At 37.7% G+C, this 17006-nt stretch overlaps 1 protein-coding gene and 1 non-coding gene across 2 annotated transcripts; one reads left to right on the top strand and one right to left on the bottom strand.

The window, feature by feature from the left end:
* The first annotated feature begins 1031 nt into the window (after positions 1–1031).
* On the top strand, positions 1032–1118 carry TRNAS-GGA (transfer RNA serine (anticodon GGA)). Its single transcript has one exon. It is a non-coding gene; the product is annotated as a tRNA-Ser (tRNA).
* Positions 1119–5453: 4335 nt separating this feature from the next.
* On the bottom strand, positions 5454–6956 carry LOC141844798 (uncharacterized). Its single transcript, XM_074732794.1, has 2 exons — positions 6843–6956; positions 5454–6590 (listed from the first exon to the last, which is right to left on the bottom strand). The coding sequence occupies exons 1-2, from the start codon at positions 6954–6956 to the stop codon at positions 5454–5456; spliced, it is 1251 nt and encodes a 416-aa protein (XP_074588895.1).
* Between the last annotated feature and the right edge of the window lie 10050 nt (positions 6957–17006).

Genomic DNA, 17006 nt, shown 5'->3' with positions numbered 1-17006 from the left:
CCCTATGCTGCCTATTGGTACTAGTGGAGTAGGATTGACTCGCAATACGGAACCCATAGGTGTAACCTTTCGCTAAATACTAAAATCAACAATTGAAGCATCCGAGGCTGCATCAATCGAGGATACACGACAGAAGGAATTGTTCTATCTACAAACTTCACCTTCACCAAGCGTGGGTTTATTTTAATAATTTGGTTTTTTCTATCTCGAACCATGTCTCTTTTCTTTCTCGTAATACTGGACCTAAAAAAAAAAAAGAATCAAATCGCACCATCTCTGTAATAGGTAAATGCCTTTTTTTCTCCGGAAGTTGTCGGAATTATTCGTAATAAGATATTGGCCACAATTGAAGAGGTCTTATCAATAAAATTTGCATTTATCTGAGATCTTGGCATAATTAACAATCCATTCTATAATTCTTTTCATTACCCTTAGGGTAAGGGGAAAATGATCCCGCAAACTAAAGGAATTGTACGGTACGAAATAACATAAAATAAAAACAGACTAATTCTAAAAAAAGATGTGGACCTTTTGTTTGGATTGGACAAGGAGAGATATGAAATATTGAAATCAGATTCGATTTCATTCGAATTTCGTAGTATAACAATGAACGGAACTATAAATATTTCATCTAAGTTGAATAACCAAGGATTGTACTGCGGATTCTGATAATTCGAGAAGTTTTTATTTGGTTATGATCCAAAGAAGAAACAAAAAACAAAACGAAATAATTTTTCTATAAAAAAATGGATAAGACTAAGGTAAGTATCCGTTTTGTTTTTTGTTTGCATAACATGCATATGCCATGTCATACAATTTAAATATAAAAATACACGGGACGATTCAATAATTTGTATTAGATCCATGGGATAGCTAATGAGCTAAATTTTTGTTGAGAAATAAAAAATTTTATTTGATTTGAAAGGAATTTTTCCTATGGAACTATTCATCAGTCGCACTTGTACTGCAATAATATGAATGACTCGCTATTCACTATTCACTCGGTTTCTGGTCAATAATAAGATTATGTAGGAGAGATGGCCGAGTGGTTCAAGGCGTAGCATTGGAACTGCTATGTAGACTTTTGTTTACCGAGGGTTCGAATCCCTCTCTTTCCGTTTATCTTAATTCACCGACGTTACTGAATCAAATCAAATACCATCATGGATAAAGAAATATAATTTTTAATCAGAGCTTTCGATCTTTGTTTATCCTTCGTAGTAATAATATCTCTCGGTTTACAACGATAACTTGGTATATCCACTATACCACCATTAACTAAAATATGTCTATGGTTAACTAATTGCCTGGCTCCTGGAATCGTCGAAGCTATACCCAATCGGAAAAGGATATTATCCAAACGCATCTCGAGTAATTGTAGTAAAACCTGACCTGTTGACCCTTTAGCTTTTCCAGCGATATGCACATATTTAAGTAATTGTCGCTCTGTCAAACCATAATGAAACCGCAATTTCTGTTTTTCTTCTAGACGAATACGATATTGCGATCTTTTACCAGAACGCAATTGGTTTTTAGGATCACTTCCGGATCTAGGTCTTTTACTAGTTAGTCCTGGTAAAGTCCCCAGACGACGTATTTTTTTGAAACGAGGTCCTCGGTAACGAGACATAAAGACTCCTTTTTTATTTTATTGAAATTTCATTGTTTAAGAATAAACAAAAATGAAAACTGAACTCTAAATTAAGACTGAACTAAAGGATAAACAAAGCAAAGCTAAATTTATTGAAATACTACAAAAAAGTAGAATAAAATAAATTGGAACAGCCACATCATTAATAACTTTGTAATCCAGGTACTTCAATTATTTTTGGCTGGTACTCAGTATTGGTTTTTTTCAGTTCTTTGATGTGTTGTTTTTCCAGTTCCGTGGTTATATGGGGTGCAAATTTTAAAAGACCCTAGGAATAGAATAGATTATTAAAAACACAAGGATTATATAATCTGATTATTTGAGCTGGAAATTTCAGTTTTAAGTTCCTGGTTTTGTGAAGCAAAAAAGTTGTAGTCAGAACAGCTACATTTATTTTTTTTACTTTACTGTTTGTTTCTCAATGTCAAAGAAAATAGATTATGTTTTGCAATATGTGTTACAATGATTATACAAAAAAGATTATGGTTGAGATCTCACACGGTTGAAGCACATTGTTCCTATAAATTATCAAAATTCGATATTGATCAGTTGGCATTAGTAATCTTTCCTGTGCCACCTTTGTCGATTGTGCCTATGAGAATTGTCATGCCGACAATCTACATAAGCCTCAATCAACTTTAACCTTATGCTTAGGTATATAATTTTCTTCTTTTTATTTTTCTTCTACTTCTTTTGCCAATTCGAGCACATGAGCAAAAGATGAGAGTTGCGGAGATGAGGATGTTAAGATGGATGTGTGGACATACGAAAATGGACAGAATAAGAAATGAGAGCATTAGAAAGAAAATTGGAGTTGTATCTATTGAGGAAAAACTCCGTGAGACACGTTTAAGGTGGTACGGACATGTACTTAGATGACCGATAAATGCTCCAGTTAGGCGGTGTGAAACTATGACAAATACACATATCAAACGAGGGCGAGGTAGACCAAAAAAGACTTGGTTAGCAACAATAAAACAAGATAAAATTTATTTAAATATAAATGATGATATAATAGGAGATAGAGCTCAATGGCGTAAAAGGATCCATATAGCCGACCCCACTTAGTAGGATAAGGCTTGGTTGTTGTTGTTGTTGTTGTTTGTACATCGGCACTTCGTAAGAATTTTAATTTTGTCAAATTACCTATTTGATTTTCATGAGAATAGCTTTCAGCTTCTTGTTTTTGGCTCCTTAGATGAGCATTATCTAGTTGATGAACTGCTTCATTTGGTCCTTTAGTCAAACATTTATAGATCCTTGTTGCTAACAACTAGTATTTGGTCAAATTGACTGCATCTGGTACTGCAAGGCATTACATTTTCAGTCATCTTCTGTTTCCTATGTGCATGAATGTACCACCTGTCTAGTTTTTGGAGTTACTTTTGGCATGTGTTGGTATTTGAGCTTATTTAGGGTTCGTCAAAGCCAAGGTGCACCATGTCCCTAATCCAAGATAGGCAAGTACGTACGTGATCCATGTTGTTATTTACTGAGAGGGCATTCCTTTTGAAGTGGACTTTGCTTGCAGCCCTTAAACATGGTATTAGACCTCTTAGTTATTACAGACTCAAGTTGCTTCATGGCCGCAGTCGTACATGGATAAGTATGATAGTCCATGGAGTGCTTGTACTAAGATGTCATCTCCCTCGTAAGTGGTTAGTCGTTTGGATGAAAAAGGTTTTTGCCTATTTAAAACCATAGAGCTCAAATGCTAGACTTTGTTTCAAGTTGAGATAAACATGTGCATCGAATTTTGCATGTGTATCAATCTGGTTTGTTGTTAGCCTTGTTTAGATACTCAGTTGCTACTTTGTTTCAATCATAGACATTTCAGCTTTGAGAAAATTGCTAATGCACATCTACGTTTAGAGAGATGAAATATTCTATTGTAATATTGGTGTATCGAAATAAAGTAACAACTTGTGTATTTATAGCTTGTAAGCATAACTAATTCTATCTTAATAACTATTTCTATGTAAAATTTGGGCACAAGACTATGTAGGCCTTAGATTTGGTTTTAGTCAAGACTTACACATTATTTTGTCAATCATTTCTTGATGTTTATTCCTTAGTTGTTGTGTCTAATATGTCAATGGACCATACGTATGGACCTTATCATAGTTGTGAAAGACACGTGTCTGATTGCTCCTAGGTGAAGGCATGGTCAAGTGTGCCATTTGTGTTTGGGTATAGGGATGACAACGAGTCAGATTTGGATTGGAGTCTATATCCTTCATCCTCATCTTCATCCTTATTTATTATATCCATTCTCATCTCCATCAGGTATTCAATTTTTATCTACATATCCATCGATGGATGAATATCCATCCTCATTCTCATACCCACTAGAGAATCAGATATCCTCTGCATTAATAATTTTTTTTGTTCCGTTCAATTATTATCATTTAACAAAAGTATATTAGAATTAACATTATATTCAAAAAATATTATTCAAATAAACATCTATAAGTTACGAGTGAAGAAGTCAAGAAGGAGAAGATCAGATATTTTCTTATTTTTTCTTTAATTGGTCGTCAATGAAATGAAAGAAAAAAAAAATGATTAGTGGGTATATATACCATTTGGATTGAGTATCGGATTCTCTATTGGGCTTGGGTAGTGACGTAAGTACACTGTTTGAAAGACGCACGATTAAGCGTGTCTTTGGAGATGCGACATGCGTGCATAAGGTGTGATTTTTTTAAAGCCCAACCCTCGTGGTGAACGCGTTGCGCAAGCCCTGTGGTTTCAACAGATGTGTTGTGCAAGCCTCATGATCTCGAACAATGCATTACATGAAGTAACTTAATTTTTAATTAAATAAAATTTTATATTAATAATTTCAATCAATTTCTAAATATAATAGAGATAACTTAAATAAGTTTAATTAAATTCTAATAAAATTATCATATTAATATATATATAAATATAAATATTTTTTATATTTAAATATTTAAATTAAAATTTTTATTTTTAATTAATATATTTTATATTTATGTGTATAACATATTTATTTGAATTATGTGTTAATGTATTTATTTATTAATGAATTTTATATTTATATTGTTATTTAATATTTTATGGATGATAATTTTATTAGTAAAATATTTTGATAGAAATTTCTTATTTGAATTGTAAAATTTTATACTCAAAACCTTATTTCAGTAAGGTCTCAAAGTCTCACAGCACCTGTAGCATCTCACGTAAACTTATGTCGGCATGTGAGGAGCTGAGTTAATTCAAACTCAACTTTGGCACCATTCAAATTTTGTAAAAATTAAATTAGCATAAATATAATTAAAAAATAATATTTCTTACTAATTACAGACATCAAATATTAATATATTTTTTTTGTAAAAATTGTCGGGCTAGGCTTGTCCTCACGTGTTGGCCTTGCCTAAGCCTTGAGTCCGCACATGACTTATTGTTAAAGGCTTTCTTTTTTCATCATCGTCGATTGTCGTCGACCTCCGTGCCATTATTAATCAATTTTTAATATTAGATTTAACAATAAACCATCATCATAGGTAGGGCCCATTGATTGGCCCAATAGTCGCGCGAGGAGCGACCTTAGGCTATCATGCAAATGCGAATTGATAAAGAGATAACGCACGTTACGCACCCAGCGGAAAAAGGTTGCACTGGCGCGAATTTTAAAGCAACTCCATGGATTTCAGGCCCAAAAATGGACATCTTCTGGATCTGGACGAGGAATTAATGGGCGAAGAGAGAGAGAGAGAGAGAGAGAGAGAGAGAGAGAGAGAGAGAGAGAGAGACTTACTTGCAAGCATTCACCACCTTATTCGAAGATTTCGAGCCCTGAGGGCTTCCAGCTCTTGTTCCTCCTCCCAACGCCGCCGGCTGGATTGGCCACCGCCGCATTGGCCTTATCCTTCTTGTGCGGCGCGAAGAGCTGGCCGGCGAAGCCGAAGACCGGGCCAGTCTTCGCGAGCGAGCAGACCGGAACGTTGAGGACCGGAGCTACCCGGACGACGTTGGACGAGTAGGACCGTTGCATTCCCTGCAGGTGCGGCCGTGGCCCACCGGTGAAGCTTCCGGGAGTGCTCGAGCTCCGCTCCAGCCCGTGGAAGACCACTTTCCCCGACGGGTTCATTCGCGGGCTGTCCACGGGCAGGGTGATCCCGGTCCCCGTCGTCGCTGGCGCCGGCGTTGTATCGGAAGACCCGGCGCGCCTGATCCGCCCACGAAGGGGCGGTTCCGCCGTGGCTGGAAGTGGCCGGACCAGCCTGAGCATCGCCATGTGGTGGCGGGGCTTCTCGGCGTCGAGGGATAGACGAGGGAGGGCCTCATGGTCGCGGCCTGCGGAAGAGGACGAAGAGACGGACAGCCGGGAAGAAGAGATCGAGACCGATTCGGAGTCCGATTCACGGAGAAGGGGCAAGCTCATCGCCGAGTCGAGAACAGAGGACGATTTAGGGTTCCGGTGAAAGAAATGCTTCCGCGACCTGATGGCAGAAGCAGCGGCCGAGGCATTCTCGTGCCCGAGCTTCGATCCGGCGTCGTCCCTCTTGAGGCGGAGCAGCTCACGCCACCGGATCGCACAGCTCGGCGCGCGGGGAGAGAACGCATACTGGTCCGATCCAAGGGCCTCTGTTCTCCGCCGCGCCTTGGGCTGCTCCGACGGGCGAATCTCGGCAGCACATTCCTTCGCCCCGCGCGCAGCCGAGGCCAGCTTCAGCGGCGCGAGCTTCCCGTCCACGAAAAGCTCGTCGGCGTGCAGCATCGCGACGGGATCGCGGAGCCGGAACTCGAACTCGCCGCCGCCAGTACTCTCCTTCTCATCGGCTCTCTCCCTGGACGGCTCCTCGAGGGAGTTCTTGGGGGAGAGGCAGAAGAACGCAGGGAAGACCGGCGAGCGTTCGAGGAAGGCGTCCGTCGAGCGCGCGACGTCGGTGACCATGGCGGTGGCGGTCACCTGCACATCAATTGAGCACGACGAAGTCCGTGAGCCGGGTTTTTATAGACCGGTCCATCCCGGGCTCCGGAAGAACCAAACCACGACACGCACGGGATCCTACGCCATCATGTTCCGCGCCAGCAGTATCGGTACCAATCCTCGCTGTACCCGTACTTCCACACGTCACCACCTCCGTCCTGCAGCGGGGGTCCACCCGGCGAGGCCACGCTGGCGTGCCGGTAGACGTAAGTGCCAACCGCTTAACGTCACCGTTCTCGTGAGCGTCGCGCTCTCGGCTTTGACCGCTACCTCGAGGCGGATGCCGTGCGCCCGAGCACGTGACGAATCGACGGCCGGGAGCGCTCCAAACTCCGTGCCGGTCATCATCATTTTTTTACGTACGGAAAATAACGGGCGGCAGCAGATTGTCAGACCGCCTCGAGTGAAATGACAGAAATGCCCTTACAGAAAACGATGAAATTCGTGATTAAGGGCAGGGCGGGCGAGTCACGTGAGAGAGGGATGGTCCAAATAATGCCTTTGTATGTTTGTTAATGGCAATTATCAAACTTGCTATGCTGCGCGATTCCTCGTCCGCGACACCCGCGATCCACCGCCGCTGCTGCCGCTCTCACCGCGCCATCCAGCCACCGCCGGCAGCCGCCTCGGCCGCGATCGACGTGCCACTCGTCGGTGCTTCGGTCGACGTAGGATTCCGACTCGGATAGTGGTCGGAATCCGACGAATTTGGCCGGAAACAGTCGCCCCCCACTGCGCGGCCACTGTGGATGACGATTCTGGCCAAATCGCGATCGGCTCGATTTGGGTCAAATGGCAGTCGAAGACCGACCGAGGAAGGATCGACGTGCGATGGCGGTCCTTCCTCGGTTGGCCTCCGATCGCGATTTGGTCGGAAACGGCACTGCCACTGTGGACCCTGTTTCCGATCGAATTTCATCGAATTCCGACCACTATCCGGTCGGAATCCGACGCCAGACGGAGCGTCGGCGAGTGGTACGTCGATCGCGCCTGAGGCGGTGGTCGAACGGCGACTCCGCCATTGAGGGTGGTGGCAGCGGCGATGGATCGCGGTGTCGCACACGGATTGTAGATTCTTCATCCCGCAGCGTAACATTTCTCTGGCAATTATATTAAAAAGCTTCTCCTTGTCCGATCGCCTAAATTATCTCCTAATTGTCTCTCTAATCCGGGACAATGAATTAATGACACGGGATCGCCACGTTCCTTCCAAGTAAACGCCAAACCGAAGTCCTCCCTTGTCCCAACATGGGGAACCTGGACTTTGCCACGTCATCTCACATACTGTACATTATTAGATTCGGCGAAGATTTTTGATTGCCGGACAGGATCTAGCGGTGGCACGAGAGATCTAGCACTAGATCTCATGGTTGTGAGGAAGTGAAGAAACTATGCGACTGTTTGGCCTGGGAAATTGATTAAAATGATCAACAGTGGAGTTGTCAGGATCAAAATATGAATTTGAGCGATAGAATTTCTGACATGCAGAAAAAGACTGCTCATTATTTTCAGCAAAAAAGTAATCATTCGATCTCATTTTGGCACTTGGCCACCTTCCAAAAGGACTCAACAGTGGAGGCATCCCGTTTGCTGGCTGACACTCTGCGTGCCCTTTTGGCATCCAGGACTGATGCATCCTTTTCCTTCAAGATCTGAGCCCGCCCGGCCGGACCCACCCTTTGCATTACCATCCCGCGTGGCTCCGATCCTCGCCGAGACCTTCGCGGTCGAAAACTGTTACCGACCCATGTCGGTGGCCTGACCGAGTGATCGCGTTCAGCAATTGGAACAGCATAGGATCTTTGCGGACAGTACTTGAACATCTAGATTGTTTATCGATCGATATTCCAAGGGCAAGAGCTGGCCCTCCTTCCTCTCCATGGTGTTTACCTTCGTATTATCGAACTTTGGCAAGGACTCTATATATGTTGAAGCTCTAATTTGGTCCTTTCTTCGCTCTGAATTCTTGGTTGAAGATTCAAATTCTGTTGGCCTGCAACTCTTGGGATAACGATGATGCGACTTCAGGATTCTAGCTTGGATGAATACATTTTCAGGCTAAGCAGTATCAATCTAACAACCTCCCGGCCGCATTTCTCGTCGATGAGCCATCAACATAGAGAACCCAATTCTGGTGTGGTGTTGGCATAGTCGTCTCAATGATGAAATCGATCAACCTTCTTAGACAAACTGCATTGAACCCACCCTCTTCATAGGCCTTGAAATGGGTGTGCCTTTTGTTCGATATTGTCGACATATATAGGACGACTCGAATAGCTAGCATACTGTCTAGGGCCGACGATGCATCCATCGACCTCCAACGGGTTAGGGCTAGTCTCCTATGCTATCACCTAACCTTCTTTTGCTCTATGAACTTAGTGTGCTATCGAATTCTAATCTTTGACAGGATAAAAAAAAGATCCAAATTTTAATTGGACAAGATGGGATTGGGCTGTGAGGCCCATTGGCGGTTCTAGTTTGCATATGGCCCAATAGCCCAAATGATCGGACAAATAATATAACTAGTTATATCTTATGAAAAATTCTATAGATTTTTTCCCTAAAATTGGTTGATTGTTGGGAATTACTAGGGTTTACCTTGGGAAATGTGCCAAAGAAAATAAAACAATATTGATCTTGAGCTATATATGAAGATAAGTTATTGGCATATTCCAAGTGTGTGAGTAAGATTTAATTTATTTTTCTATTAAAAATTATTATTTTTTATTAGTGTTGAAAGAAAATTAAGTGTAGAAAGAATTAATGAAATGAACTTTTTTTTACACTATGTCAATAGCAATATCTCTAGTGTATCGTATGGGCACAATTCTTGGTAGAGTAGGCATTAATCGAACTATCTCATATTTTTTTTCTTTTTCTTCTTCTTCTTCGTATGTAGTGTTAGTCATTAGCATGTTACTTTGACTCGACGTCTTTTGTGCTTGCCTTAACTTTGTGTGCTTAGCCAAAAAAAAGTCTTATATTGTCACACACGCGCGCACACACACACACACACACAACAAAATTATACCTACTCATATTTCAAATCTATTTAAGCATGTAAATCGAAAACAAAGTTTGAATTTGACATAATAATCCTTGCAAATGAGAGAAGTATAGAATCAACTAAAGGCTTAAGTTCAAAATTAACAACTCCTTCTTCATTACGTTTATAATTAATCTTAACTAAATTGCCTTAATCTTCCTTCTCAATTAAGATTGAATGTGGTGTGTGTGTGTGTATCATCGTTACTTCGTCCAATATCAGCGCGACACATCATGAAGTGATTTACCTTAAAATATGACCAACCTAACCTTTTGATGCTATTGGGATGCTTGTGAAATCAAACCCTAATCCTTTTGAAGTGGTCAAATCCCATGATGCTATTGCACTTTACTTTAATTACTCCACCTTTCTCAAAGACCTTTGGATCTTCTATTTGTGGTTGAGCAAGTCCACTAAAGTTAAAGGCATGAGATCCTAAACATGCATGTTTGTGTCTTCCACAATTAATGCCCTTTATTTCTTAATTTGAAGCAACAAAATTAGACAAGGATTTTCCCTCACCTTGATCTTTGAATGATGGCATTTTTTGGGTGGCTTAAATTTTTAGATCATGCCATTTAACTTGTATAATTGCCTAATTTTTAAAATATTTGAAGGGTGCATTTTTAAAAGTGTTACTCTAAGATGCCGCTCAACTTTGTCTCATTCGTCCCAACTCTCTTCTCGTGAACTAAATTGAAACCATTCGAGCTAGCCACCCTCTCTAGCTAGTAATGAAATAAGGAGGTAAAGCGATGAGCAATTACTATATTTGATTGGCTACTTACCATAGTAGGTTTAAGGTATGATTTAAAGCTATTGTATCATACTTCTAGTCTCTCCTATTTTGTGTTCGACAAAATAGGTTTGGCTAACCATTTGTTGGTGCAATCATGTCTTAAGTGGTTAACTCTGATTAGGTTGTTTTGATGTAGTGGTAAACACACGGTTTAAGTTATGCTTATTCTCATTATTTTGATGTATTTGTCAAGGGTGCAAGTGTAGAAACTTGATAAGGAAGTTCGATATGTATATAAAGAAGTTTATCAAGTATTATATGATAGAAAAGTGCAAAAACCCTTGTCAAATAAAAAAGTTCAATAGATATTGACAAATACAAAAATTTAAAAGGTCTTTGACAAATAAAAAAGTTTAACAAGTATTGACAAATGTGCGTTGATAGATGGAGAAGTTCAATAAGTGTCGGTAGATAGAATAGTTCAAAAAGGTTATGATTAATTAGGAAGATTTCTAAACAAGTAAAGAAGACTAGGAGATAAAATCTCTTACCAATAAAGATCTTGAGGTGAGGCCTCTTGATATTTTGTAAATTATAAATATTTTTTCCCCTCAAAATGAATGAATGTTAGTTACAAAAATAAGTTTCTTTTAATTAAAGAGTTTTAGTTATTTGAAAAACTCTTTCACTAGAATAATTTTTATGCAAATTTGTTATTTTGAACTATTAAAAAATTTTGATTAAAAGTCATTGATGCTTCAAATTAACTCCTTTCAACTAATTGTAAACAAAATTTACACATAAAATTTGTCAAAGTTATGGATTTCTTGGCATATAAATATTAATAAGAGGTTGATTACACAATCTAAGAATTTCTAGTAGCATTAGAAATCTTTTGCCTATTCAAATGGTGTATGTCTGCCATCAATAAAAGTTGCCTATTTAAATTGTGTATGCTCCCCTTTTCCTTATTTTAATTCTTTAGGGCACCATCAAGCACTTAGTTTATTTCCTTCCTTGAAGCTTTATAACAAAGTGACTCTCAAAATTCAACTACTCCCTTGGAAAATGACAATAGTGATTACCATTCTCTTTTGTTTAACTATAGGTGTCGATAAATTCTTCGACTTCCTAAAGATTGTATGTTTGGTCATGAAAGGGACTAATTGGTGGAATGCGCATACGATTTTGTCAAATAATACATTAATTAAAACCAAGAAGGATTGAGAATGAAACAAAGAAGGGGAGAGTAGGTTTGCTCTAGTGGAACTCATTTTCATATCTTGTTTATTACAACATATAGCTAAGTATATAAGATTTAATTTGATATGCATTTGTTGTATTAAATATTAATAAAAAGTATTATTTAAAGTGCTTAACTTACTGTTAAATGAATTTGATAGCATTGTGTTTTCTATATCTTCACTATATATATATATATATATATATATATATATTTCTATTCTATACACTTAACATGAACACTAATACACCCAATTAAAGATTTTATTATTTATTTTTATGTGAGATTTTTTTTATAATAGTCAAAATCAAGTCTATGTCACATTGATTCTACTAAAGATACTTTCAACAATTTGATTTTAGGAACTATGAAAAAGACCCTTTTATGTGGAAAATTTAAATTATGTGAAGTGACAAATGAAGAATAAAATTAAACTTCTATGCATAATATTATATTTTCCTAGAATAAAAAACTAGTGTGAAACTCACACATAGAGCATGCATGTGATGAAAAATTTTATTATTTAATAATATCAAGAAAATTTTAATTATAATTTTAAATCCATTTATAAAAAAAACTAAATCATAAATAAAAAGTGCATCTTGTATATAAACATTTGTTGAACAATTAACTTGGACAACTTGAAAAGTAGTGGAAACAAAAATGTTCATAAAAAAATAGTTGTAGCCATAATTAGTTCAAACTATCTATATCCCTCATTTGCATTTTGTTTCAGCACATATATATATAGATAATAATTAATAATTAATGGATCCATCAATCAATCAATTACTTGAGCATGCAACCACACTGCAATAAAGCTGCATGATGAGCTATAATTTAAAGGAAGTTGCACTCCACTTTCCCAACCACACCTGATTAATTTTAATTTCTTGATAATTAATTAATATTATTAATTCTTGACAATCCAATCCAATCCAATGAAATGAAAGCCCTACCAAAAATGTAACAGACCAGCTGCAGTGCTCACATTATTATTCTATTTCTAGGGTATTATAAGAAAAATCACACACAGATATCCAAGTGCAGGAATCTGAAGTTAATCCAAGTGCTCCAGACAAAATATAATTAACCAGTCGAGAAGAAGAGCAAAAGAAAGAAAGAAAAAAGAAGAAGAGGGAGTACTTATTACCTTTTATATATTCAAGTGCTTTAGCTTGATCTTTCAGCTTCTCAAGTCCTCCAACTGCATGCTAGCTAGGGTTTGTTTGACAGATTTGGATTTGCCTGAGTAATCTTAATTTCTGCGCATGCAGGGTGGTCTGAAGAGTTAGAAATAAAACAAAAAAGTAAAGAAAGAAGGAGAAATTTAAAAAAAAAAAAAGTGGGTCATATTAATTAATGAGTAGTTTTGGTTTAGGTTATAAATTTGCTTTACTGTAATATAATTGTGTACTGCATGCCTTTAATTGTGGTGTATGTATGGACTAATTAATCCTCCAAACAAACCATCTCATTCTTGGACCCTCATCTGCCTTCTCATCCTCTTCACCTTCCTCTAGCTTCTCTTTAACTTCATATCCAGCTAGCTCTGCAGGAATTAGGTGGTGGTGCATGTGTATTAGCTAGGTTTCTTGGCCAAATAGTGCAGTTGGTTGCTCTTATAAAGGCATGCCCTAGCTCTTATGGACAGAAAGAGAAGAAGAAGAAGAAGAAGAAGAAGCCATGAAGAGAAGAGAAGAGAAGAGAAGAGAAGATGATTGTGCTTGTGGTGGAAGTATGTTAGGGCAAATAGCAAATGAAGAAGAGTACACAGGTGAAATGGATGTGCCTGGCTCCCTGTATGCCACACACATAGAACAATCCATCTAGTGATTGTCTAATCTGCTGGGTGGCATGCAAGGAGCCAAGCACGCCTCTCTCTCTCTCTCTCTCTCTCTCTCTCTCTCTCTCTCTCATGAATGGTGATGCATATGATCACATAGGCATTGATAGAAGTCGAGCTTTTCCTTTTGCATGAGTAGCTAGACTTGATCAGGAGTATGCATTTTGAGTTGAAGAAGCTCTGTGACTTTAACTCTTTGATCATCTCTTTTGATAGAGATAAATAGATAGATAGGTAACAAGGCAAAGGGTTAGATTTTGCATAGAACAAAAAATTGGAAGAAATGTAGATCATCATATATTGATGGTTAATGCATTAGTTCAAGAATTGCTAAATTGACTTGATTTGAGTATGTAGTTAATTTCTTGACTATGTTTAGATTTGCAATATCTTCTTCTTCTTTCAAAATATGTATATATGTAAGCCAATTCTTTGATTCAATTCATGTGTATGTAAATTTATGCTCTTTAATTCTTCTAGCAAAATACAAAACAAGTGCTCTCTTTTTATGCTCATCTACTTTTAATTGAAATCATTTTTTGGTATAACTACTACTCTGATCGAAAATGAAAGTAGTTGTTTGAGGGTTCAACATGATTGGTTTTAATTCTTGCGTTAATAAATGTGTATCATCTTTTGCTAACTTGATGATGACTTATTACTTATAATAGTGGTGGCAACATTGTGGAACTTGAAAGATCATATCAAGTGCTTCGATCGAGGCTCATAATAGGAGAAGTATAATGGAGCATCTCCACGAGATAGGAGAGGGCATTGTGGGATTGAGACCGATCGAGTGGGGTTAGGATGAAGCATTGTAAGTGAGCATTTTGATAATCACTCTATTGTCATCCATGTTCGTTTGTCATTCTCCTTCGTCCTACAAATTAATATACCAATAGGGATATGTCCTTTCTCTTCCCTCCTTGGTCCCCTTCTACTGAGGTAAACATAACCTTTGAGAGGTCAAACATAGGGGTTTGCCACAAATTTAGTATTTTTTTATTTGGTCGCCTTCCTTTGAGGTAAACATAGCCTTTGAGAAGTGGTTTGATGTAAAGCTTTTTAAGAAAATTCTACAACTTTAACATATGATTTACTTGTATATTGTTAGTGTCGGTAATTCTTCGATAGTTATACATCAAATGTAAATATATTTGTCTTGGACAAAAGGGTTAAAAAGACCTTTTATCCCAAAAGACTTATCAAGAGCATTTTTTTTTTGAAATAATCTCAAAATTCTTTCAAAAATATTTCATTGTATATTTTTATTAAAAAAAGATATAAATGTTTTTTTATAATATTTACAATCATTTTATTTGCACTTACAAGATATGATTTTGTGTTACCTAAGTATCAAATTCAAAGGAAACCATTTAGTAACCAATGATATTCTATTTTATTTATTTATAAAAATTAAAGCACATGATCATATATATTTTTACATTACTAATACTTTATTATATGTGATAATGCATAACTTTGACTAGCAAGCTCTATCTCTTCTACTTATAAGAGTGCTAAAGTGCATACTATAGTTTACCGCTATATTTTAGTGATACACAATTTTATAGTCTTCGAATGTCAAACTTAAAGAAAAAGACACGAATGTAATTCATCTTTTTTTTTTGTGTGTGTATGTTTTCATATGAAACTGTAAGCATTAGCACACCTTTTTGGCAAAGATCCATGTTTGCATCTAAATCCCAACAATCTTGTTTTGATTCATCTATGACTAGTGTAGTGCTCTGGATCTCTTCCCATTACAATGTCAAAAGTAAGTATGCATCAAGATGCCTTATGGGCATAGCGAGTTGATATTCGGATGGTAGATTGACAACTAAAATTAAGTATTCAGTTAAAATCGAACCAAATCAAATTAACCAAAACTAAATAAATTAAAATTTTTTGAACTAATCGAACCGATCGAATTTTCAAATAAAAATCGAACAAATCAAACTGATAAAATATTGATTAATTAATTTGATCGAAAACTAAATTAATTAAATTAATCAAAATTTTCAAGTATTATAAGAGATTTATCGATTAATCAGGGATTTATAAGTTCACTTACTTAGGAATTTATCGATTTTTTTATATTTTAGTTTATTCAATTTAATCAAATAAGGATTTTAAAATAGAAATCAAACTAAATTAACCGATATAATCGATTTTTTAAGAAAATAATTAAAATTTTAAAATAACCAAACTAAAATTTTAAATTTGATCAGTTTGGCCAATTTATTCAGTTTAACTGAACTTTTGCTCACCCCTATTTACAATAATGGAGCACGGTTCGAATCCTCATGGGTGCATGCCCTTGGGGAATAAGTTTCTCTCACCTACAAGACTACTCGATACCATGATTTACCTCCCTTCCATAAGACTTTGGGCCAATCGTGGAGAGGCACCTAGGGTGCCTAGGGTAAGCATTATCACTTTTTGTAACAAAAGTATGCATCAAGACACCCTTAGAGCTACGATGCAACGGTCAAGCCCTCCAACGGTTAATCAGACATCTAAGGTTCGAGTCTCAACTGCAACATATTGTAGGAAAATAATATCTAGTGGAACTAGACCGATCACCTTCATGATTAATCGGATGACTTTTCGATGTATCTATCAATAAGTCAGATGTTCATCAGGCCGACTTCTGTCGGATCAACAATTGTCAAATCTAGTATTTGCCGAGTTAGTAGTTGTCGGATTTGATACTTACTAAGTCGATAGTTGTTGGATCTTATCACGTTCAAGTCAAATTCAAAAGAAGAGAGAAGATAGTAAAGAAGTGAAATAGTAATATTAGGTTCAAGTCAAATTCAAAAGGAGAGAAAAGAAAGAAACGAAGTGAAAATAATAATATCTAGTTCAAATCAAATTCAAAAGGAAAGAGAAGATTGCAAAGGAGTGAAAATAAGTAATATCTCACGTACCTCCCTATGTTATCTTCATTGTCTTATATAGGGAGCAAAGAGTAGTCAGGATTCTCAAAATATGTACCTCTTCACTAAAGGGGACAATCTTTTGTAACTCGTCTTTATAACCATCGTATATCATCCGAGCGTGGGAACAATTTGATTTAAACCTGATCCTAAGTCCGACTAGTTGGACTTAACTTGGATATGACTCGAGCCGACTTGAGTTGACTTCGGCCATGAGCCGACCGACTTGACCCGAGTTCAGCTATGAATTGACTGACTCGACCCGAGTGCGTTGATCAAGTCCTGAGCCTAATTAACTTGAGTTGAATTCGGAAGAGCTGGTCCGACTTGACTTGAGCTCACTATAAGCTAGGCAAACTTGACCCAAGCTCCGTCTTAAATCAGATTGATTGGGGTCCATGTCGACCAAGTCCTAAACCTACCTCGTGGCCCCTACTATTTTCGACACATCATTAATAAAGAGTTTTTCAATTTTGCCTCCACGGATATGGTGCAGTGGTAATTAAAGTATTTAGGGGAACAAATAAAAGAATCAAAGTTTGAATCTCATATTCAAAGGTCAAGCTCTAAGTATGCATA

Source organism: Curcuma longa, chromosome 14 (genome assembly GCF_044706935.1).
Source record: "Curcuma longa cultivar G26 ecotype Majalengka, Jawa Barat chromosome 14, ITB_CL_G26_1.1, whole genome shotgun sequence".
Taxonomy (NCBI): Eukaryota; Viridiplantae; Streptophyta; class Magnoliopsida; order Zingiberales; family Zingiberaceae; genus Curcuma; species Curcuma longa.
Note: the sequence above shows the minus strand (reverse complement) of the source record. Positions and strands in the feature narration are given on the sequence as shown.